This window comes from Aspergillus stella-maris (assembly GCF_047715825.1).
Source record: "Aspergillus stella-maris strain CBS 113639 unplaced genomic scaffold BDV14scaffold_149, whole genome shotgun sequence".
NCBI classification, from domain to species: domain Eukaryota; kingdom Fungi; phylum Ascomycota; class Eurotiomycetes; order Eurotiales; family Aspergillaceae; genus Aspergillus; species Aspergillus stella-maris.
The window spans coordinates 1-22,013 of record NW_027396943.1 but is presented as its reverse complement, the minus strand read 5'-3'; the positions used below and the strand labels follow the sequence as shown (position 1 = coordinate 22,013).

At 49.5% G+C, this 22,013-nt stretch overlaps 11 protein-coding genes across 11 annotated transcripts; 6 read left to right on the top strand and 5 right to left on the bottom strand.

Moving 5' to 3' along the window:
* Window positions 1–597: 597 nt before the first annotated feature.
* On the top strand, window positions 598–3,222 carry BDV14DRAFT_31877 (Zn(II)2Cys6 transcription factor). The gene is made up of 4 exons (XM_073776530.1): window positions 598–754; window positions 809–903; window positions 955–2,900; window positions 2,965–3,222. The coding sequence occupies exons 1-4, from the start codon at window positions 635–637 to the stop codon at window positions 3,201–3,203; spliced, it is 2,400 nt and encodes a 799-aa protein (XP_073621637.1). The 5' UTR covers window positions 598–634; the 3' UTR covers window positions 3,204–3,222.
* Window positions 3,223–3,240: 18 nt separating this feature from the next.
* BDV14DRAFT_194389 (NAD(P)-dependent alcohol dehydrogenase) lies at window positions 3,241–4,461 on the bottom strand (the record flags this gene model as incomplete). The annotated part of the gene is made up of 3 exons (XM_073771920.1): window positions 3,241–4,194; window positions 4,260–4,388; window positions 4,438–4,461. The coding sequence occupies 3 exons, from the start codon at window positions 4,459–4,461 to the stop codon at window positions 3,241–3,243; spliced, it is 1,107 nt and encodes a 368-aa protein (XP_073621636.1).
* Window positions 4,462–5,792: 1,331 nt separating this feature from the next.
* Window positions 5,793–6,709, top strand: BDV14DRAFT_186272 (uncharacterized protein). Its single transcript, XM_073770788.1, has 3 exons — window positions 5,793–5,952; window positions 6,008–6,248; window positions 6,306–6,709. The coding sequence occupies exons 1-3, from the start codon at window positions 5,818–5,820 to the stop codon at window positions 6,386–6,388; spliced, it is 459 nt and encodes a 152-aa protein (XP_073621635.1). The 5' UTR covers window positions 5,793–5,817; the 3' UTR covers window positions 6,389–6,709.
* Window positions 6,440–6,766, top strand: BDV14DRAFT_206416 (uncharacterized protein; the record flags this gene model as incomplete). Its single annotated transcript, XM_073774911.1, has 1 exon — window positions 6,440–6,766. The coding sequence occupies one exon, from the start codon at window positions 6,440–6,442 to the stop codon at window positions 6,764–6,766; it is 327 nt and encodes a 108-aa protein (XP_073621634.1).
* A 1,596-nt stretch (window positions 6,767–8,362) lies between these two features.
* On the top strand, window positions 8,363–10,068 carry BDV14DRAFT_207570 (MFS general substrate transporter; the record flags this gene model as incomplete). Its single annotated transcript, XM_073775163.1, has 3 exons — window positions 8,363–9,055; window positions 9,101–9,677; window positions 9,734–10,068. 3 exons carry the CDS (start codon window positions 8,363–8,365, stop codon window positions 10,066–10,068), a joined length of 1,605 nt encoding a protein of 534 aa, XP_073621633.1.
* A 296-nt stretch (window positions 10,069–10,364) lies between these two features.
* Window positions 10,365–12,050, top strand: BDV14DRAFT_207569 (Zn(II)2Cys6 transcription factor domain-containing protein; the record flags this gene model as incomplete). Its single annotated transcript, XM_073775162.1, has 7 exons — window positions 10,365–10,421; window positions 10,488–10,505; window positions 10,570–10,647; window positions 10,729–11,169; window positions 11,220–11,362; window positions 11,396–11,921; window positions 11,967–12,050. The coding sequence occupies 7 exons, from the start codon at window positions 10,365–10,367 to the stop codon at window positions 12,048–12,050; spliced, it is 1,347 nt and encodes a 448-aa protein (XP_073621632.1).
* A 223-nt stretch (window positions 12,051–12,273) lies between these two features.
* Window positions 12,274–13,067, bottom strand: BDV14DRAFT_194385 (cutinase; the record flags this gene model as incomplete). The annotated part of the gene is made up of 3 exons (XM_073771919.1): window positions 12,274–12,444; window positions 12,504–12,683; window positions 12,744–13,067. The coding sequence occupies 3 exons, from the start codon at window positions 13,065–13,067 to the stop codon at window positions 12,274–12,276; spliced, it is 675 nt and encodes a 224-aa protein (XP_073621631.1).
* A 1,274-nt stretch (window positions 13,068–14,341) lies between these two features.
* BDV14DRAFT_194384 (cytochrome P450) lies at window positions 14,342–17,750 on the top strand (the record flags this gene model as incomplete). The annotated part of the gene is made up of 13 exons (XM_073771918.1): window positions 14,342–14,572; window positions 14,622–14,657; window positions 14,707–14,995; window positions 15,026–15,072; window positions 15,175–15,267; window positions 15,310–15,388; window positions 15,446–15,643; window positions 15,683–15,850; window positions 16,061–16,368; window positions 16,405–16,791; window positions 16,848–16,983; window positions 17,101–17,449; window positions 17,480–17,750. The coding sequence occupies 13 exons, from the start codon at window positions 14,342–14,344 to the stop codon at window positions 17,748–17,750; spliced, it is 2,592 nt and encodes an 863-aa protein (XP_073621630.1).
* A 168-nt stretch (window positions 17,751–17,918) lies between these two features.
* BDV14DRAFT_194383 (glycoside hydrolase family 16 protein) lies at window positions 17,919–18,688 on the bottom strand (the record flags this gene model as incomplete). The annotated part of the gene is made up of 3 exons (XM_073771917.1): window positions 17,919–17,988; window positions 18,078–18,088; window positions 18,125–18,688. The coding sequence occupies 3 exons, from the start codon at window positions 18,686–18,688 to the stop codon at window positions 17,919–17,921; spliced, it is 645 nt and encodes a 214-aa protein (XP_073621629.1).
* Window positions 18,689–20,150: 1,462 nt separating this feature from the next.
* On the bottom strand, window positions 20,151–20,979 carry BDV14DRAFT_186266 (uncharacterized protein). The gene has a single exon (XM_073770787.1). The coding sequence runs from the start codon at window positions 20,578–20,580 to the stop codon at window positions 20,215–20,217; it is 366 nt and encodes a 121-aa protein (XP_073621628.1). The 5' UTR covers window positions 20,581–20,979; the 3' UTR covers window positions 20,151–20,214.
* On the bottom strand, window positions 20,926–21,685 carry BDV14DRAFT_31854 (uncharacterized protein). Its single transcript, XM_073776529.1, has 3 exons — window positions 21,243–21,685; window positions 21,156–21,173; window positions 20,926–21,054 (listed from the first exon to the last, which is right to left on the bottom strand). Coding segments are annotated over exons 1-3 (342 nt in total). The 5' UTR covers window positions 21,565–21,685; the 3' UTR covers window positions 20,926–21,052.
* Window positions 21,686–22,013: the final 328 nt, after the last annotated feature.

The following is a 22,013-nucleotide window of genomic DNA, read 5'->3' as shown; positions in this document are numbered from 1 at the left end:
CCTGTAGATAATATAGAAGTTAGAAGCTGCGTACTAACCAGTTACCAATCAGTTGATACCGATTGCTTACTTCAAGATCCGCGTCGAGATTACCCGTCTCTGAAAGATTATCAACTTCAGTAATTACTGACTGACTAGAATCCATTTTAAAGGTAGTCTAGTAACCACTTGTCAAGTGGTTGGTAACCGTTTAAGCAATAAGGCAAGAGAGAATTAAAGAGAAGTGAGGGTAACTAGATTTCAGTGCTTTTGTAAGATATTTAAATGGGTCGCGAGACCCAAAAACCTTACTAATGGTCTTGGCGGTCACATGATTAGAGGTATGGGTCACTTGACCATTGAGCGGAGGTCAAGTGACCTGTGTACTCGGTACGGCCAGCTATCTAGGATACTAATGGATGACTAAGCGAGGTCGACCCCTAGGGGCAGGCGGTACCGGACGGCAGTATGCTCCGACAAATAGGTCGGTTCACGTGACGTGCACGCAGAACGGAACCGATCCACGTGACCTTAACACGTGCAGAAGCGCAAAGGCACGTGGACCTGACAAGGCTGCACCTTCCGCCGGAATCGGATCCTGCATTCTCACGGCTGCGTCTGGTCATCCCTGCGCTCGCGGTATCTTTATCAAATAATGTCCGACAATGCCTCGGATTATCGCCCGGAGTCTGTGCAGAATGCAAGTTACATGCGCTCGCCGCTTCCGACACGTGTGAGCAGTGCTTGTGAGCGATGTCGGCGGCATAAAACTCGAGTGAGACCCCTCTTACTATCCTTGCGGGTACTTGGGTACTGATCTGGACAATAGTGTGACCCGTTTCGGCCATGTTCGCTTTGTGTTAGAGCTCAGGTTAGCTGTAGGCCTATTCCAATTAGTCGGGGGCGGAAGGACAAGGTCCGGACGTACGTTCTTCTTGATTAAAAGATACCATGTGTTTCACTGACCTTCCATAGCACCAGAAACCTTAGAAGAAGTTCTCAACGACCAGTTGCATCCCCAACTGCATCCCCTAGTACGCCTAGGGAGATTCGTAATAAAACTCAAAGTCAGACTCCAGTACCGCGACCCTCAACTGAGGATATCGAGAATCATGTCGAGCCTCATGGTCCGCCGCGGCCAGTCGAATATGGCGAAGCTGAGTCAACTATGGGAATTGCGCAGAAGATAGTCGGTCTCGGTCCGCAGCCCATTGGCGAGGAAGCAACTTCTGCTATCCCGGGGTATCAAGCTAGCACCAGCGTTGCTAGACCTCGATCTGCAGCTGTTGGTCAGAGATTCCCGATTGCCTCGATATTGGGACAGCAATTACCCCCGCCGGAGATCATGTACTCTCCGCTAGAGGACTATTTTGCTGCAGTTCATTGGTTCTCCCTTGTCATCTATGAGCCGACCTTTCGACGAAATTTACAGTCTATCGCGGACGGCTTCGCTCATCCATCTCAGAAATCCTTCCTCATTCTTCTGGCTGTGGTACTAGGAATGGGAGCATGGTATCGGTCACAGAGAAAGACCACGGACATGACAGATCATGCCGACTGGCAACAGATGAGCTCCGGCCTACTCAAACTAGTTGAGTCGTACATTGTGGACTTGATGGATCAGCCTTCAGTTACAGCCGCCCAGACTTGCATCCTGTTTGGCTCTTACTGCGTCTACCACGGTCGGCCCAATCTTTCATTCTCTCTACTTGGTGCAACCATTAGGATCTCACAAGCTGCTGGCCTACATCGCGAACCGTCAAGAGCCAACTTTGAGGAGAACGAGGAGAGAAAGAGAGTTTGGTGGACGATATATACCTGGGACCGGTTTGCGTCGATAACATATGGGCGGCCACTTGGTATTAATGACAGGGACTGCAACATCAGTATGCCGGCGGATATCTCCGAAAACCCCTACTTCGTCGAATCGAACTCTGCGCAACAGGGTACGGTCTGCTATTCGGTCTACCAGAGGGAGCTCAATCGGCTCTATCTAATGGCTTCGCAGGCATTGGAGACTATCTTTGGCTCACGAACCTCAGGCTCGTCTCAAGCACTGACAGGAGATGCCTATGTTGAGCTAGCAAAAGAGGCAACTCGCAACTTGCAGAAATGGCGAGAAGAGCTACCGAGCTCCCTGACCTTGAACCTCGAGCAGGACTTTCGTCCGGACAGTGGCCCCGGCGCCAAGGCACTCGCGTTACAGTCGTTGTCCTTGCATTTGACTTATGACAACATCTTGATTGTCCTCCACCGGCCCTTACTGGCAAGGCAGGTTGACCATCTCTCAGCAGTTCCACTTCCGAACCGGAGGAACCGCCTAGACCCGGCCAACCGTCATCCCGAGGGGGCATCGCCTGCGGGGGCGGATTCGCCGTTTGAGGCAGTGTCTCCAAATCCGCCGGTAGCAAGCTCAGTCCATTGGTGGAATGCGGCGCTTAGGACATCGCGCATAACGGAATTACCGGTACTTGCTCAACTTGCAACGGATAGTCATCTGGTCGCCTTTCTTGCCATCAATGTCTTTAATGCCGCAATCGTCTTGGCGGTCATGGCATTATCGGATCCGCTGTCGGATACTGCGCAGGTCGTTAAACGCACGATTACTCGAATTTTGCGACTCCAAGATCTTCTGGGGAAACGGTCGGCACTGTCAAAACAGAGTACGACCGTCCTGAAGAATGTGATTGCACTCCTTCTACGCCGTGAGTCAGAGGCTATCCTTGCCCCTATCTCAGGTGGCAACCAGGAGGAGGGCAACCAGTCGCTGTCAGACACTGTTCCTCTGTCGGTGGAAGATACCCTCCGGCTTCCTCTTGACGCCACAATCGAACCATCTGATCCTCCAGCGCGACGCCAAGCGTGGCCAGACGTTTCCAGTGCCATGCGACTTAATGAAAGTCTGGCATCCGTGCAAGATGGTGCGCTATTCACCGTCACCTCCCCGATTTCTGATTGCAATTACTGACTATCCTACCTAACTAGTGGTTCCGTCTGGAAGTGTTGACCATGCGTTTGACTGGTACCCGACTAGAGATGCTCGACACTCACACACCATTAGCCAAGATTCAACAGGACAAGGTCAACAATGGCCACCGACGACCCACTTTGACTGGAACGGTCCGGGTATGACTGGGGACAACTTTGACCAAACTACGGATCCTAACAGTGAACGCGGATTATACTGGCTCTGGGATATGTCATGGAATGGCGGGAATGTCTAGAGCCACCAATCTCGACCTTGATTGTCTATTTTTTTTCCTATACTGTAGCATCATTGGCTACGTCTTGCTCAACGCCAGGCCCGTAAATGACGCTCTTGATTCCTTGCCGACTAGCAGCGTTTTGGAACGCCTCCTCTGCTTTGTCAAAGGAGTACTCGTGGGTAACGAGACCCTCCAGTCTGATGCGGCGCGAGCTGGCCAGGCCAATGGCGGTCTGATAATCCTCTGGGCCATACCGAAAGCTTCCCTTGAATACGATCTCCTTGTCGCAAATCTGACCAACGGGAATCGAGGGGTTTGGCCGTCCCAAGCCGACCTGAACAAAGGTTCCTCCAGGGGCGAGGGCATGGATACCTGCGTTCATACAGGGCTCGGCGCCGGTCGCATCGAGGACTACGTTTGCACCGAGCTCCAATCCTGCGGTCTGCAGGATATCATCTGCGTTTTGCTCTGCTGATTGCGCTGTGCTCTGATGCGTGTGTGTTGCGCCGTATTTCACCGCGGACTGCAGTCGTGCGGGTACCACGTCGACTACGGTCACAGATGAGGCTCCAAAAGCTCGAGCAACACCGGCGCACAATAGACCAACTGGCCCAGCACCGAAAACAATAACCGACTTCTCCTGCATATCTCCTGCCAACCGGCAGCTGTGTACCGCGACACTCAAAGGTTCAATCAGCGCGCCGTCGCGCAGCGAGATGTGAGGTGGAAGCTTGTAGCAGCACTCTGCAGGAACACCGTAATACGTCGCGAGTGTCCCGTTGTATGGAGGAGTAGCAGCGAATCGCATTTTGGGACAGAGATTGTATCGGCCAGCACGGCAAGGACGGCAGGTGTTGCAAGCGACTCCTGGCTCGAGAGCGACGCGGTCCCCGATCTCGAAGCCCGAGTCCTTTCCGCATTGAACGACGATACCAGAGGACTCGTGTCCAAGAATGATGGGCTTTTCGACAATGTATCGGCCAATGCCTCCATGCTGCCAATAGTGTACCTATCCGGATTTACTGTCAGCTCTGGTCGCGTATTCTTTGTGTCCAGGCTTGGGAATATACTCACATCTGAACCGCAAAGTCCAGTCGCTATGACGCGGACAACCACATCGCGCTCTGTTTCGATAGTTGGAATCTCGCGCTCCTCATACCCGAATTTACCTCCGGGGTACAGCACGAAGGCTTCATTTACGCCCTGTTCGCTCGTTAGTAATCGTACGGGGCAGATTTTGGCCTCAACCTACCTGCTTATGTTGCGCGACAGTCATTGTTAGAAATTTATGTGTTTGAGAGAAGAAATAAAATCTCGACGAGTCTTGAATTTAAAAACGCGTCTGTCGAAACAGCGGGGGTAATTTGTGATTCCTGGGGTGACGAGGGGCCCCGGTTCCGATGCCACGGTTCCGCTCCGGTTCCGGCGGCAGCATGCCAACCCCTAAGATGGGGACGGAACCGAGTCAACTACCTACGGAACCGATGGTATGGCCCCATTTCTGCTCGCCTGGCGACATCAATTAGGGCAAGAATTCCCCGACAACCGCCCCCACAGGCCATGGTCATTGGCCGATCCCGTGTATAGCAAAACCCGTTCAATTACAAGGCACATACTGTGGAGTGTTCGTTACCATGTTCCGAGTGTCTTCCGAGACGCCCATCACAAACTTGGAGAAGCCGGGGATTCCCCACGGGATGTTGTTGGCAACTGCTCTGGGGTAGAAATAGGGCCTTAAGGACCTAGCTTAAGTGTCTATTACAATACTTGTATCCTTTGGAATCTAACCATCCGCAATTATAAGTGCCACCAGAGTATCTTTACATGAGAGTGCTCCCATTAGCACTGTCGAGCAGCGTGCTCGCGCTGTGGCCAACCAGGTTGCTGAGCAGCAGAGCTGGCTTGAGAAAACACTAAAGCCCAAGACTGTATCTGCCAGATACTGGTTCAAGGGCAAATCCTTGTTGTATACCACTGGTTTCTTCGGAGGTCTTGGTAATGCCTTGTTTGGATACAACTCTGGTACAACTTGAACAACTCCCCTAAGGTTCGTGATGCTGACTGTTCAGGTATTATGTCTGGCCTTCTAGTCAACCCAGTCTTCATCTCTCAATTCTTTAAAGACTATGGCGGTGCCGACAGATCAACAGCCGCCATCGACCCATCCATCACCAGTATCTCTGTTGCCTGTCTTCAGGCTGCTGCTGCTGTTGGCGCCCTTATTACTAGACAGCTTGGTAATATTATTGGTTAAAAGAAGACTATCCACATTGGAGGATTCATCTACTTCTTTAGCGGCTTTATTTAGATGTTTGCTCCTGACTTTGCCACTTTTATTACCAGTCGCACCATCCAGGGTATTGCTGTTGGTTTCCTGTCCATGACCATTCCAATTATCCAAACTGAAATTGCCGCTCCTTACTATCATGGTCTCATGGTTGGTATAGAGTATACAATGTCTATTGCTGGTTACATGCTGTCTTGTTGGGTGGACTATAGATTTAATTTCCTTTTACCTAAGAAGATGTCCTGGCAGGGTCCATTTATTGTTCAAGTCTGCCTTGCTTTTATCTTGCTGGTTATGTCTTTTTATATTCCCAAGACACCTTAATGGTTAGCAAAGAACAGTTTCATGCAGGAGAGTCTGCAGACCGTAGCTGATCTTCATGCTAATGGCAATACCACAGCGGACCACGTGCAGCATGTCTTCCTTGAAATCCAGGAAGCCGTCATCTACAAGACGAACCTTGGAAAGTCTACTTGGACTGTGAGTACCCTAGATCTCCTTTGCTTGAGATAAAACTGACAATCTATCTTCCTAGGAAATGTTCACCCGTTATTGCAAGCGTACGATCGTCGGTATTACTGTGCAAATGTTCGCCCAGCTCAACGGAATCAACATCATCTCTTTTTACCTCCCGAGTACCCTTGCCTCTGCGGGTTTTAACAACAGAAAGTCTCTGCTCTATACCACTGCCAACGCTATTCCATATACCACTGCTACTGTCGTGACCTGGTGGTTGGCGGATAGCTGGGGAAGAAAGCCTTTGCTCATTCTTAGAGGTGCGTCAATCCCAAGAATAGGTCTTTCTAAACATATACTAATTTATTACACCACAGGCTTTACAATGGCCATCCTCCTTGCTATAGTCTGCGCAATGATAGAAGCAAACATTGACATCGCCATAAAAGCAAATGCCTAATACGCCTTTGTCATGCTCTACAACATCTGCTATGGTTTCACATGGGGTCCCATGCCCTGGCTGCTCCCAGCTGAAATCTTCCCCCTCCAAGGCCGCAGCAAGGGCATGGCCCTCGCAACCACAAGTAATTGGATCTTTAACTTTATTATTGGCATGGTTTCCCCTAATGCATTTGCCGGAATCGGCGGATACTTTTACCTTGTTATTGCGGGCTTCTGTCTTTTCTCCGCGGGCTTGGTTTACTTTTACTATGTTGAAACTGCGAATCATAGTCTTGAGGAGATTGCGGCGTTGTTTGGGGATCAGGCGTTCGCGGATGAGGGGCATGTTCCGGAGATTGGGGAGGTGAGGAAGGATGGGGTTAAGGAGATTGCTTGAGGGGTGTTAAGTGGAGTGTGGAGTTGGGCCATGGGCTAAGTGCTTTCCTCATGGACGAATGGAGTCTCAGGGTGGCTGCTCGAGTGCTCTCTAGACCCTGGGAGTGTGGTTCAGCCGCTACTTCCTAGTTGTTATGTATTATGAACTAACGTACGTCTTTCGTCTCTCTGCAATCGCAAAAGTATTTTCGATGTCTGAAAGATCCAATAATGACACACAGTTGCACACTATTTCTTCCATAGCACTAGGCAGGACCTATCGTGCAAGCATATGCTAGTATCATCGTAGAGTGTCTGTCCATAGATCCCGCAACGCCTGGAATAGCCATGCTCACAACGCTTTATCTCCTCGCCCGGCCGACTCACTATTGAAGTACTCACCTCGGAAAGACCCCAAGTCTAATTGTATTCCGCACCGAGCATGCGCAGTAGGATTCAGCGGCCGGCTCCTGGGCCCATCTTTCCTAGAGTGCAGCCACTATATAAACCGATCTTTACATCCAGAATAAACTTATATTTACCAAAAAGTAATGGTCGGTTAGTAGCAATAAAGAGCTTAGTATGATCGGGAACATGATTCAAGGGGCTTTGATGCTTGGAAGCAATCCGGTCCGAAGGCTTTTGATCGAGTCCGTACCTTGAAAACCAACTCAACCCCACCTTTAGAGGGGGGAAAGTACGTTTCGTGTAGCTAAGGCCGCGAATGCATGCGCATATTCCACTCAGCTCTCCGGCCTTCGACGCGGGGATGACTGAGGCCAGGAGCGGAATGCTTGGCGAGCGCGGGGAGGGACCTGCCACCGGCGGGATACGGGGACGAGCCTGTCATGCGATACGGACATTCACAGACTGATCCCTGTTTCAGCGCTATAAATTTAGCGGAAGCGGATAGTGCAACGCTCCTTTACTTGGGATTCTGCTGTATGAGCATCGCTCATCTGGGCTACGGTCCACCGACGCCTCTTTACATGGGAAGAATATCTCCGCGGATTGGTATTCGTTGAAATACATTAGAGTGGACTGCGTGATCGGGATATCCTGTAATATTGCAGAGAAGTATAACATATTTTGTTAGTCGTCGATCATTCAGTAGGACGATGTTGGCCTGTTCTGGACTGGCTTTCAAGTTCCCGTGGGCCAACTTCCTTTTTTAGCTTACCACGGAAGGAGTGCTTCTATCGAGGGATCCATACTCTTTTAGTGTCAACTCATTTTTGGAACGATAACGATAGGCATGTCAGACGGCAGAAGGTTGAAGCCTCAGATATCATGCATTCCTTATAGGGAAAACGCAGATTGTACTTTGTACAGCGCAGTGGAATTTCCCATTATCGCACTATTGAGTTTCAAGTCGATCAGGTTCAGCGTTACGCTATTCCAGCTGATCCCAAAAGATGAAGCCTGAATCGGGGTTGGGCTGGGTGGAGAAGAGGTGTTGCAGGTGTGCAGATCTGCCGCGCGGGGCCCAGATACATTGGATGCAGATAGCAATCATAGCGCATACATCCAGGGGGAGCTATTATAAGTCCAGACCCTGCGACGGTTTCTCTACATCTTACTTCCCCTCTCACAATGCACCCTTTCCTGTTACCCAAATATGTGGGATATCATACGTGACGCGCCTTTAGGCCAATGCCTGCGATTAGCCACCGGTCAAAAAGCAGCCCGCTACCCTGAAGAACAGCCAGGCTTCGAGTTACCTGCCGGATACTTCGACTTGGTTGATTCGAGGACTGGCTCATCGCCATCGACTGGCGATGCAGGCCAAGGCTCAGAAAAATCCATCAAAGAAGATCCCATTGTCGTCGTCGGGTGGTACGGCCCCAAGGATCCGGATAACCCATACAACTGGTCATCCGGAAAGAAGTTATGGATTGCTCTGCTGTTATTTGCGTACAGTTTCGCCGTCTATATCGGCTCGTCACTGTATACTGCCGGTACCACCCAAATCATCGAAAGCTACGGCGTCAGTAGCGTCGTTGCATCGCTCGGCCTGTCCATGTACGTTTTCGCCTACGGTATCGGCCCGTTGCTATGGGCGCCTCTCTTGGAAATTCCTGCGGTCGGCCGAACGCTGCCTTACATTACCACCTTTGTCATCTTTGTGGTTCTCTGCGTCCTAATGTCCCTAGTCAATAACATGGGTGGAATACTGGCTCTCCGGTTCCTGATGGGATTCTTTGGCTCGCCCTGCTTGGCTACAGCTGGTGCCAGCTACGCAGACATATACAGTGCAACGGCCATGCCCTATGTTATTGCGCTCTGGGGTGGAGGAGGGACACTAGCCCTGGTATGTGTGTGGAATACGTTGGAACAATATTTACTGACCCGCTAGGCCCTTGGCCCTCTTGTCGCTGGATACGCAGTCGAAGCCAAAGACTGGCACTGGAGTTCCTGGGAACTCCTCTGGCTCTCAGGCCCAATCATGATATGCATGTTCCTGGCCATGCCTGAAACCTCATTAGATACCATCCTCCATAGACGAGCCCAGCGTCTTCGAGCCCTTACAGGCCGCGCTAATTTGAAATCCGAGTCTGAAATCCGACAGGCAAAGATGAACCCGCGAGAAATCGCATTCAACGCGCTCATTAAACCATGGGAAATTAATGCCCTTGATCCCGTGGTGCTCTTCTCGACGTTCTATATGGCGCTGACATACGGGATCTATTATTCGTTTTTTGAATCGTTTCCGCTCGTCTACACTGGTATATATGGCTTTAGTACAGGGGAGCAGGGACTTGCCTTTCTATCCATCCTCTGCGGCCTTGTTGTAGCTGTTGCTTTTGTCTGCTGGTACTTTTACGTTCTTGCGCCACGGCATTTGGGGAAGTATGAAGTCGTCCCGCCAGAGGCACGGCTTTGGCCGGGGTTGTTCGCGACCTGGTTCATCCCCATCAGTCTTCTTATTTTCGGTACGTCTACCCTCCTGCATATCCCTTAGGTGCTCGTGATTAACGAATTCATCAAGCATGGACCTCCGATCCCGCCATCCACTGGGTAGTCAGCCTCCTCGGCGTCGCAATAAGCATGTGCGGCGTATTCATCGTCACGCAAGCAATATTCATGTATTTACCATTTACATACCCCTGTTATGCAGCCTCGCTATTTGCAGCGAATGCGCTGGCCAGGAGTCTTCTTGCTGGCTCGGCCATCCTCTTTGCGACACCAATGTTTGAGGGAATTGGGATCTCGGGGGGTGTTTCGCTTTTGGCGGCTTTGAGTTTACTGTGTGTTCTTGGGTTGTTTTTGTTGTACTTTTTCAGGGCAAAGTTGAGGGAGAGAAGTAAATTTACAGGGCTTTAGGTGTGCACTTTGGGTGGTACACGCTGTGGTTTGGGATTAGGGCTTTGAGCGGTTGGATAGCTTTGCCTGATACCACCAGTAGTCGAAGGCTGGCTTCGATACCTGGCAAAATACTTTGGAATTCTATGATCTAGAAGTGTTTCTATAGACAAGGAAGTCAGAGCTTATAGATCTGGTACGCAGTTTGTAGGCTATGCCCTTGTCCACGGACGTCACATGACCGACTGGAGTATTGATTTAGCTGCTGACTTGGCCCCAATCTTCCAATTGATCTGTTCTTTACCACCTTTTTCCCAATGGTCAACTACGGGGTCTCGCGAGGCTGCGAGAACTGTAGGCGGCGAAAAAAGAAGGTTGGAATCTCCCCTCTCTTTCCTAAAATATGCCTCGCTAACTGCGGACTGCCCACCTTCCTGCAGTGTGATGAAGGTCGTCCGGTGAGGTTTCCCCTATTTCAATCCACCACTATGACGGCTCGTCATACTTATGGCTCGCTCTTAGACCTGTGAGCGGTGTAAAAAGGCTGGTATATCGTGTTTGGGTTATAGGAGCCCTGACCAACTGCTCTTTTATCATCATGTTGCACCTCCCATACTCCCATCAGCATCTAGGAGCGACTTTCCATCTACAAGTTCCGCCATTGAATGGTTTCTGGAATAGTATGTAATCCGATCGGTGGATCCTATTGTATCTCGCGGGTTTTTGGATGGCTTGCCCTTTTTACTTTTCAAATCCCATCCCACATCACATGTCGTGCAAGCAGCTGAGATAGTCGGCTGGGCGAGCCTGGGAGATTTACGAAATAGACTAGACGTACTCGCTCGGGCTAGGACGCAACACATATCAATCCTGGACTCGTTCCCAGGCCTCTACCATTCTTGCAGATCTTCTGGTCTGACTCTTGAAGTCTTGGTGACTGCCACTCTTCTTGGTTTGTATGAGATTATAAGCGGGAGTGAAAATCACCCAGTGCCGGAGGAAGGCGTGCATGGCCGGGATATCTGTACTCTTTTTCTGGACCCTAACTCATCTTTTGACCTTATTACAAGTATGCAGTCTTTAAAAATTGCAAATCCCTTGTTAATAAAGGATGGCTTGCAGGTATGTACAAATTTATCTCTCCAAGGTTCCATTAGTGCTGACAAGTACAGGTTCAACCCGCATCAGGCTCCATGTGGACCCCCTCCTCAAGTGAGACCATCAAAGACCTAGACTCCATCCTTGTAAAATGCCAGCCCCTCCTTGAGCGCGCCAACACCATTCTCCAGGATCCCTCGGCCTCCTGGATCGACCTGTAAAAGACCTTTGCCAAGGCTTTCATCATAAGTAACCAGTTTTCGCGCTGGGAAACTATAGAAAGACACACTGCCTGGGACCTAGAGATCATGGGCCACCTCACACAAGCAGATGCTGACGCTTTGCCCTGCCCTTATGTTTCCCCCGGACCAGTCCATTCATACTCCGCCATTTACACCGCGGCAGTGATGAACACTTACCGCGTGACATACCTCAGCCTGCTAGACGTTCTCATCTGCTTAGCTCCAAGATGTGATTTCCGTAATGGACAGACGCTCTTTAAGTGGGAGAACCATGCGTGGCGTTTAATTGGAGATTTTGTTTTGTCAATTCCTTTTCATCTTGCCAGGAGCACGGAGGAGTATGTTGCCTCTACAACAGCGCGCAGTGGCCAGCCGCCTGTGGGGAGGTACGTTGGCGGGCTGTTCCTGCTTCACCTGATATACGTTCTTTCTAGTACTCCACTTGTACCTCCGTATTACCAAAACTATGCAAGGGAGTGTCTTGATTGGATTGGGGAGAATATGGGGATTGGGTTGGCTAGTGTTTTGTCAAGGGTACGGTATCTTGATGTCATGCGGATGTGTGCTAAAATCCTTCAGGAGAATCTTAAGGTTTCGAATCGGACCATGGCAGGGTGGCAGATTTTGATTTGGGCTGGGACGCTGCTGCAGATAGATGGCTAGCCTTTAGATATAGGCGAGGGGGGACTTCGCCCGAGCGTCGAGTCCGTCGCTGTGGAAAGGTTATCTGTGCGAAGCAACGCTCTACACAGGTGTTCTGGCGAATAAGTTCCCTCAGAAAGTACGATCCTTGGACTAGAAGGCCGGTTTCCATTTCTCGTACTTCACATATCGCTACCTCCTGAATTGGACTTCCGCAGTAGATTCAAGTCCGCTCTGTCGAAGTCTACCCCAGTAGACTCTGAACAAACTGCAGAGCATCCGATCCATACTCCGCGCCATACCCTTGATGCGTCGCTGCATCACTCCCATTACAGCAGTAGGGGTCCGCAGAATCACAGTAAGACTGAATCTTACTAGCCGAGGGACAGCTGAAGCCAGATGGACGGGCATTGAACTATTACCACTGTTAGCAACAAGCATAACCTAGAACCAACCAAAGAAGAAAAGACTCACCCCGCCAGCGGTACAGGTCCCAACATTGTAGGACAGTCCCGCGACATAAAGTGGATCACCCATGAAAATAGCTGCTTTGACCATCTCGACGGCGGAAGACAAGAGACGGACGTTGGTGTTTGTGACGCCTTGGTTTGGGACGCCGCCGCCGCAGAGGGCTGCGTCGAAGATTTCGCTGCCCTGATATTAAGTTTCTATTAGCGATTATTCATGTAGTGTCAATTTAGCCAAGAGGCGTACCTGAGAGTACCCAACAAGCACCAACTTGGTATCCGGACACTGCGTGTTGAACGAATTGACAGCCGACTCTACGGCATCAATACCGGCGGATACAGAGGCGCTGTAGCTGACGCCACCACAGGAAGACTGGCCTCCGCAGGCTGGGTAGTTAATTGCCTCTAAGGTTGCACCGGAGTAAGCGCTTAGGATGGCATTGACGACGGTAGCGGATGAGCCGAAGCTGGCAGAGACACTTGTCTCGCGAGCGCCGAATACGTGGATTTCGGGGCAGCTTTGGGCTATGGCCTGGCTGATTAAAGCGAGAGTCGCGGCTTTTAGATACATGGTCAAGTAGTAGTAGTAGTAGTCAAGGCGTATATGATTTGTGGACTTATTAGTAGTGATTAGTGTCCAGGAAGAAACATAGCTTTATAGCATGTTCTCGACACGATTAAAGGGAGAACAGGAGACATTGTCTTGACTTTAGCCGTCAAGGCTGAAGGTTGAAACGATGTGGAATAACGCGGGACTCCTGTCAGATATTGACAGGTAGGATGAAACTCAAACTAGCAGAATATACCAGGCTGAAACTTGTTGGTACAAGCTTTCTTACGATCTTGTGTCTTTTGAGACGCCCAATGGAATTAACCTTCAGCCTGTGGGGTAAATAAACAGGCTAAATCAGCCACGTTTCGCGTCATGGTGGCTGTCAAACTGGCGCTCCGTGTCGGATTGATTACAGTGCAGATCAGTTGCAGAATGTTCAGACTCCAGAGGCGGTACGGTGGTACCTGGGGTGACATTAGGGAAAAGGTGATGGTTTCTGCAGACTTTTCAGTTTGGAACTTTAGATCTGCACAGATGTTGTACAAAGAAACTGTCCCTGACAATCTGGCACGGCCAAGGAGATATAGAGAGATAAATATATATAGACGCATGAGGGCAGCGCTTGGTACCCGAGTAATACAAAACCACTTGATGATAGCAAAAATACTCACCTGCAAAGCGCTTCATACAGTGAACTCAACATAGAAATCTGGATCAGTCTCTTTCTGAAGTATACAACAGAAGAAAGATAGACTGTCAGTCTTGGGAGCCCTCAAGTTGCCTGAGGGGTCGATTATTGTCTGATGCAGCACGTGACTAGATCAGCTGATCAAGGTCTGTTCATGGTGATGTCACCTCAATTGAGCCGAGGCATTTCCTAAAGAGGACTAGTGCCTATGGTATGAGGATAAAATTAGCATTTGCAGGGCATCAACGCAGAAGCAGAACAGCTGACAAACTGGCTGTCATATTTCATGTGATACCATTGCTCTCCCTGACCTATTACTCTCAAGCTGCCTGCTCGGGCTCGCCGTTGCGTGTAACCAACAACATCATTGCAGTCGTTCGTAATCAACCTTGGCACAAGGCCTGGTGTCCGTCCAGTTCAGGTAAAAGGTCCTTGATTATATAATATTTTCGCACTTAGACTCCACCACTTGGTGTCCCTGGTGCATCTAAGCCATGCATTACTGTCTAATCGTGGCTTATGCGCCCGGTAGTCAAGATCTTTATACTTAACCACGTCCTCCCGAACGTCCTGGGACAGTCACTGTCTTCTACATCCACACAACATGGCAGAATCAGATATCCCAGAGCCCAAGGGCTTGCCGTTACTTGGCAATATCAGTGCTATTAATCAGGAGTTCCCATTGGGGTTGATGGTTGGGTTGGCTAATAAGTTGGGTGAGATTTATTGGTTGTGCTTTCCTGGTTGGTCTGTTGTTATTGTCTTGACTTATGTGCTAGTTAATAAGACTTGTAATAAGAAGCATTTTAAGAAGTTGGTTAACTCTGCGTTGGTGGTAAGGAGCACCTAGTATTAACTGGTATACAGGATTCTAACTAAGGCAGCACGTTCAAGATAGAGTCCATAATGGTCTTTTCATAGTATGCATCCCAAAACCTCTTTTTACAGAGACTAGACTGACATCCAAAGGCAAAAATGGGCAAGGTCAACTGGGAAATAGCCCACAGAGTCCTAATGCCAGCCTTCGGACCCCTCTCCATCCGCGGCATGTTTAATGAAATGCACGACATCGCCAGCCAGCTGGCCCTAAAGTGGGCTAGATATGGACCTGACAAGCCCATCATGGTCACTAACGACTTCACGTGGTTAACATTAGACACCCTGGCGCTTTGCTCCATGGGTTACCAATTTAACAGTTACTACTCGCCCGTGATGCATCCCTTTATTAAGGCCATGGGTGATTTCCTTACAGAGGCTGGTAAGAAGTTATAATAGCTTCCATTGCCAGGGGCATTCTACCAAGGCCGCGACCAAAAGTTCAAGTCTGACATTGCTGTGCTTAGGAACACGGCTTAAGAGGTGCTTAAGGCATGTAAGGCTGGCAAGAGTAATTGCAATAATCTCCTTGATGCTATGCTAAGAGGCATTAATTTAAAGACTAGGTTAAAAATAACTAACAAGAGTATTATGGATAATCTTATTACCTTCCTAATTGCCAGGCATGAGACTACCTCTAGTCTTCTCTTGTTTGTCTTTTATTAACTACTTACTCACCCAGAAACATACCACAAGGCACAGCAGGAGGTGGATGACGTTGTTGGACAGGGAGTGATTAAAGTAGCTTACTTGTCTAAGCTGCCTTACATTAATAGTGTTCTCCAAGAGACCCTATAACTTAACACGACAATCCTGCTATTTACTATTAAAGCCTTTAAAGATACCATTCTTGCAGGCAAATACCCTGTCAAGGCTGGAGAGACCATTGTCAACCTTTTGGCCAAGTCACACTTGGATCCTAAGATCTATAGTAATGACGCCCGCGAATTTAAACCCGAGCATATGGCCGACAAAGTATTTAATCCGCGCCAGAAGGAACATCCAAACTCGTGGAAACCATTTGGCAACAGTATGCGAGCTTGCATTAAATAACCCTTTGCCTGGCAAGAGGCACTATTAGTAATGGCCATGCTCCTCCAGAACTTCAAGTTCTTGCTGGATCCGAACTACAAACTCGAGTACAAGCAGACGCTCACAATCAAGCCGAAGGACCTATACATGAAGGCTCGGTTGCGCCATGGTCTGACGCCGACAACGCTTGAACGCCGCTTAGCAGGTCTGGCGACGACGGCCATGGCCCAAGATAACATGCCCTCACCAATGGATGGATAATCCTCTACTAGTGTTCCATTGACTATTCTCTATGGTTCAAACAGTGGAACCTGTGAAACCCTCGCGAGGCGCCTTGCAGCGGATGCCTTAGGAAAGGGCTTCCAGGTTGTGTAGTTTAATGGTCTTGACAGCGGCCGCGCCGCCCTTCCTAAAGCCCAGCCTGTTGTTATTGTCACATTATTGTATAAAGGACAGCCTCCTGACAATGCAAAGCAATTTGTATCCTGGCTTGAAGGTCTTGATAAGAGTAAATCCTTGCTCAAGGACGTCTCCTTTGCCCTCTTTGGCTGCGGCAACAAGGAGTGGGCCTCTACTTTCCACCACATTCCTAAGCTTGTTAATGGCCTACTTGAGAAACTGGGAGGAAAGTGTATAACTAAGCTTGGTCTTGCCGATGCATCCTCTAACAAGATGTTTTCTACTTTCAAGACCTGGGTGGATAATGCGCTGTGGCCTCAGCTTGTCGCGCAGTACACAGGAAGCGAAGAGGTGCAGTAGAAGTCCTCCTCGTCCAGCACTGCAGCAGGTATGGACGTGACAATTTCCAACTCCAGAACACAAGCACTGCGCCAGGATATAGGCAAGGCCATGGTCATTGAGACCAAACTGCTCACCAGCGAAGCCGAAACAGAACGGCGAAAGAAACACCTTGAGATCCGACTTCCAGAAGGCATGACTTATACTGCGGGCGACTACCTTGCTATCTTGCCAATTAATCCACAAGAGACCATTCATCGCGCAATGCGTCATTTCAAGCTGGCTTGGGATGCGCAGATCAAGATTGCTGCTTCGGGGCCGACGACTGCTTTGCCTACTAATGGGCCGGTAGCAGTGAATAATATTCTCAGTACTTATGTTAAGCTTTCGCAGCCTGCCACTTGCAAGGTAAGTTTAAATTACTAGTGCATTATTTTTTAATACCTAAACTAACCACCCTCTAGGACCTACAAACCATGGCCGATCTTAGCAAAGACGCCGAAACAAAGATGGCCCTCCAAAAGCTCGCCAGCGAGACATACGCAGAGGAGATTCTCAACAAGGGCGTTTCGGCTCTGGATATCCTAGAGCAGTACCCCGGTATTGATCTACCCCTAGGATCCTTCCTCCTAATGCTACCCTCCATGCGCATGCAATAATACTCTATCTCCTCCTTACTCTTTATAAACCCCAACAACACAACAATCAGCATTTCAGTTCTGGATTCTCCATCGCGGTCTAGAGTAGATGGACCTTGTCATCTTGGTGTCGCAACCTTATACCTTAACTCTCTGCAAAAGGGCAATATCCTACAAGTGACTGTCCGCAAGTCTGCTGCCGGGTTTAGTATGCCTGATAATATCAAGAATACACCCATGATCTGTATAGCAGCTGGAACTGGTATTGCGCCGTTCCAGGGGTTCTTGCAGGAGCGCGCGGCTTTAAAGGAGCAGGGACAGAAGCCCGCGCCAGCAATGTTGTTCTTTAGATGCCGCGAGGCTGGACAGGATGATCTTTACCGTGAACAGTTGGACACATGGGCAGAGGAGGGCATTGTAGACGTTTGGTGGTCTTTTAGTCGTGCTGCTAATTAAAGCAAGGGCTGTGCGCACGTTAACAATAGAATCTGGCATGACAGACGGGATGTCGTACAGATGTGGAAGGATGGCGCGAAGGTCTTTGTTTGCGGCTCGAGAGGCGTGGCAGACTTAGTTAAGGGTGCTATTTTGGATATATTCCGTGATGAGATGGCCAGACGGGAGAGAGAGGGTGAGGAGGTTGATGGTGGAGGTTTGGACGATGACAGTGCAGAGAAGTGGATGGAGGCTCAGTGGAATGTTCGTTATGTCATGGATGTGTTTGATTAGTGGGGTTACTGGTCAATTTGGTTAATTATCCAGATACATTGGAGTTGTATATAGAGCTGCAAGCTGGTACGTTGACAAATATAATCACTACAGTGTCCAGTGTTGAATAGTCTCGCCATTGTCCAGGACAAACTAGACATCATGCACCACGAACCGTCCCTAGACAGTCTATGGATTCTGGCTAATGACCTTAATGTTCCAAACCTGGAATGTAGTTGTTTTAGTAGGACCTGGAGACCTAGAAGACCCCTTAGTTTAATAGTTAATAATCCTGCAACCCTGTTAGCAAGGTGCACTGCAAACATTGACGAGAAATGCAAAACCTACAGCCTTAACCCCTGCCTAACATAATCCCTCGCATACTAAGTAGTAACCAGCTCTCCATCCAGCCAAAACCCAATAAAGACATTAGTCCCATTCTCATCTCGAATCTCTACACGCACAGAATGCCAGTCCTCGGGAGATGGATAGTCCATATCCAAAGCACTGACCTCATCACTCGTATTAAAAGTGTTAAACAAGATCTTCCCGGTGCCCTTCCACTCCGCAATGTCAATCTCGGGCGGCCACCCGGTTGCCGCATTCAGCCAGAAGGCAGGCCATGTCCCCTGTTCAACGGGGGCGATGAATTCAGCGGAGATGTCGTATCCGCCGCCTGCAGATATGGTGAATGTTTGCTTCGCGTGGATTGTGCCGGAGAGGTAGTTAATTGGGCCATCTTCGCCTGTTACGGGTTCGGTGGTTAGGGTCAGAATGCCGTTGGTGACACTAACGTGGTTCGAGTCCATCCGGGCGCCGCCATTGTGTGTATCACCCCAGGGGTACAGGTAGTTCCAGTATGTGTTGAGGTCGTTGAATGAGTCGGTCGGAATTTCGGTTGTGGCGCGGCAGAGGGCTCCTGTTGATAGTAAGGCGAGAGATAGGACGGAGAGATGCATGGTTGATTCGGGTTTTATTGCTTCGACACCTTCTTCAAGGGGTCTGTCCCTAGATATTATACCATCTCAGTGCGGGGTCTAAGACACCGATTAATATATCTGCTTCTGCGCGATTTGCAGATCTCTCCCTCTTGGCCGGGAATGCGTTTGAGAGGAAACAAACGTAACAGCTGAGAGGCCATGCTCTACTCTCGAAAGTGACCCAGGCTTTGATCAAGGTAGATGCAGGTCTCTACAAAGTATGATTGGGCTCATATTGTGGAGATCTGAGACAGCCAAAGAAGGTCGTTATTCGGCCAGACATGAGCGTGGCGGGAGATAGGTTTGGGAGACAACCTGCCATTATAAATAATGTTATGACGATCAATTCACTAAATGAAGCTCGTCCTAGGTAACTAAGGTGATGCACCTCAGCGGTCGTTTATAGTACTCGCGGCCGCGCTCTCCTTCCTTCTCACACCGGTCAGCATCACCGAGCATCGGAGGAAGCACAACCACGTAGAGAATTTCTGCATTATGATGCTGTTGAGGAGACTGTACGCCCCACACTGCGCCAATTTCTGCATCGGCTTGCATGAAGACAAAGACGGACGAGAATAGCGACACCGCTACCAAGCAATGGTTCAACCTACAAACTATTTTGGTTCACTCTTTGATTGTATTCCAGACAGATGACTGTATGATATCACTCAATTATCAGGTCTTGTGCATCGTGAGACCATTTTACCTTCGTATTGCCTCTGAGAAATGATGCGTCGCAAAGATCGCCATTCCACACAGGGTCCAGGCTATCTGTCCCCACCTGCTCCCAAGAGGATTTAATTTCCGTCGCCTCCTTTGCTCCGGGTCTATGCGCGTGATCAGCGCAGTGTGAAGAGGAATCTTCGTCTCCCTTATAGTGCCTGTTTGTCTTTGGGCTGCCCGCACTGCTGTGGCTGGTCTGTGGTCTTTCGTTTTGTCCATGTCCGAGATTCATGCCAGAGGAGAAGGTCAAAGCACGATTCCGAAAGGGAAGATGCTATTTGAGGGCGCCGCCCTCGCGGAGAGGCCTCGCACCTGCCACATATGTTGACCTCATATGAGGGAAGTGCGATAGAAGTCAATCGAACTTAAGAAGGAACGACCCTGTTCGGTCTGTTGTGCCTGTCGAATAGGACGTGAATACTGCAAGTCTTCGATACGAGCAAGATACAACGTTGATGAAGTACAATTAAGCCGATTCCTAGTTTCCGCTGATAGACGTTATATTTGAAAAGCACCAGACGGAGATAATTGGGATAACAGGCGACGGCCCTCCTGTTTCCTCATGCGCTTCTTAATGAACCAGTCGGAGTTTGGGGCACGGTCTGGCATCATGGTATCTGAAAGGACCTACTATTGCTCTGGTTACTCTTGAGCTGAAGATCAAACAGGCTCTAAGCGGAATCTGTAAATTTAGAAAAAAGGAATCTAAGACAATACAGGATTGAGTTGTTTCAGGAAGTTAGAGTATCTAGATAAGTACCATGCACGACGAGGACTCAATATCAACATCCATATCTCTCCATGATAGCTCGAAAGAAAGGATCCTTCAACAGTTCTGACGCACTCGGACGTTTCTCAGGGTAGTAAGTAAAGACCTTTTTCATGATATCCAGAACAAGGCCCTGCTCGACGGGATCAGAATGCGGGATGAGGCGAGCGATCTGTGCCTCAAATGTGAACCCTGGGTTGGGCTTTTGACTCTGATCATACAGCGTATCGTCGCCGCCAGGATGCGTATAGAAGCCCTTCCTTTCTTCAGACAATGGCCCGAGAGTCTGAACTATACCGCCCACCGCACCACCCTGCTGGAATGGAGCAAAGGCTCTAAATCCCATCCACAGAACAGAAAGACAACCATGTAGCTCCATATGTCGCAAGAAGGCGTTGGATCGAAACCATGTAGTCGTTCAGGTGAACAAAAATCTTTGGGCGGGTAGCCTTTTGGTGTTTCCGTGGTGGACACTGTCTTTGAGAGGCGAAAGTCACCAAGATAGATTTCATCTGTCCTGTGGCTCTCTGGTACTTTCATTGGGCCTTCCTCGAGAAATTATGCTCTGGTATTGGCATCTTTAAGGGTCGCCCAAAGAGGTTGTATTTTGCTGTTCCTGTCACGGTGCCAGAAGGCAGGTATTTCACCTGAGGTTGAAATACCCAACCAGCGTGACAGTGCCAGCTTAGGGCCTCATCCCGGGCACGGCGCCCGGAATGAGGATCGCGAGATTCTGCCTGTTCTGACCGCCTGGCTGACCGATACTTCCTCAACTCTGATGTCGATCCTGTTCCCGACCTCTGAGCAACGTCTTGTTATTCTAAGTGCCCGTCTGATAGCCCGATCCTGCGTTCTGCCCGTGTATCTACTTCGTTAGCCTGTTCCGAATACACTCCCGAGCCCGCACCTTGACAGTTCCGTCAAGGTAGTGAAGAGAACGGAGACCATACATACAGTTTCTCTCATTGAGTTCTAGAGAATCCAATAAACAAGGCACAAATTAGACAGTGCAGTCCGTGGAAGAGTAAGAATCTCACTCACCCCGGTGTACAATGCCTGCGTTGTGTAAGTTATTCAATGTTTCGAGCAGCTGTTTAGCCGCGGACATCCGACTGTTCATGGGGAGCTTCTTGACGGTATACCAACCCAAACATGGTCCCAACAGCAGCATGACGATAATAAGATGCTGGAAATAATTCTTCTCACACTGCAGAGTAAACTTGTCCAGGTATATGACTAGATGAGATTGATCGGTGACGAACTGACGGATTATGTCTTGCATGCGAACTTGGTTATCCGCCCACCCGTTTGCTGTCATCACTTTGAGCGCGACGTCCTGGTCTGACTGAAGATCATGAGCCATCCAGACGGTGGGAACACCACCGAAGTCAGTTTTGTGTTCGATACCTCGCCTAGGCAAATGGGGTAGTAGGCATTCGAAGTTCTGTGGGAGAGATAGCGGTATGAGGGCTCAACAATCCTACTGTACTAGTACCCGTCGGAGTGGCACCCACTCCCGGCTTTTCGTCCGTGCGCCCCATACAATCCCGCTACGGCCGGCGCGAGCCACCTGTCCCGCTATTCCTGGTTTCCCGCCACCAATCATGATCAAGCCTGGATTTGGCACCTGCTCCACTTTCTCATGTTCAATACGGTCAGGATCGTCCTGCTGAAGCATCAACGGGACCTTGAGGTATTCTAGGAGACAGGTCTGGATATCGCAGAATCATGGCCCTATAGATACCCTTGGTGGAAATTTCACCCCCGGTTGAAATTCCCGCCCAGTCATGCCCGTCAAGCCCTTGGCGGCTT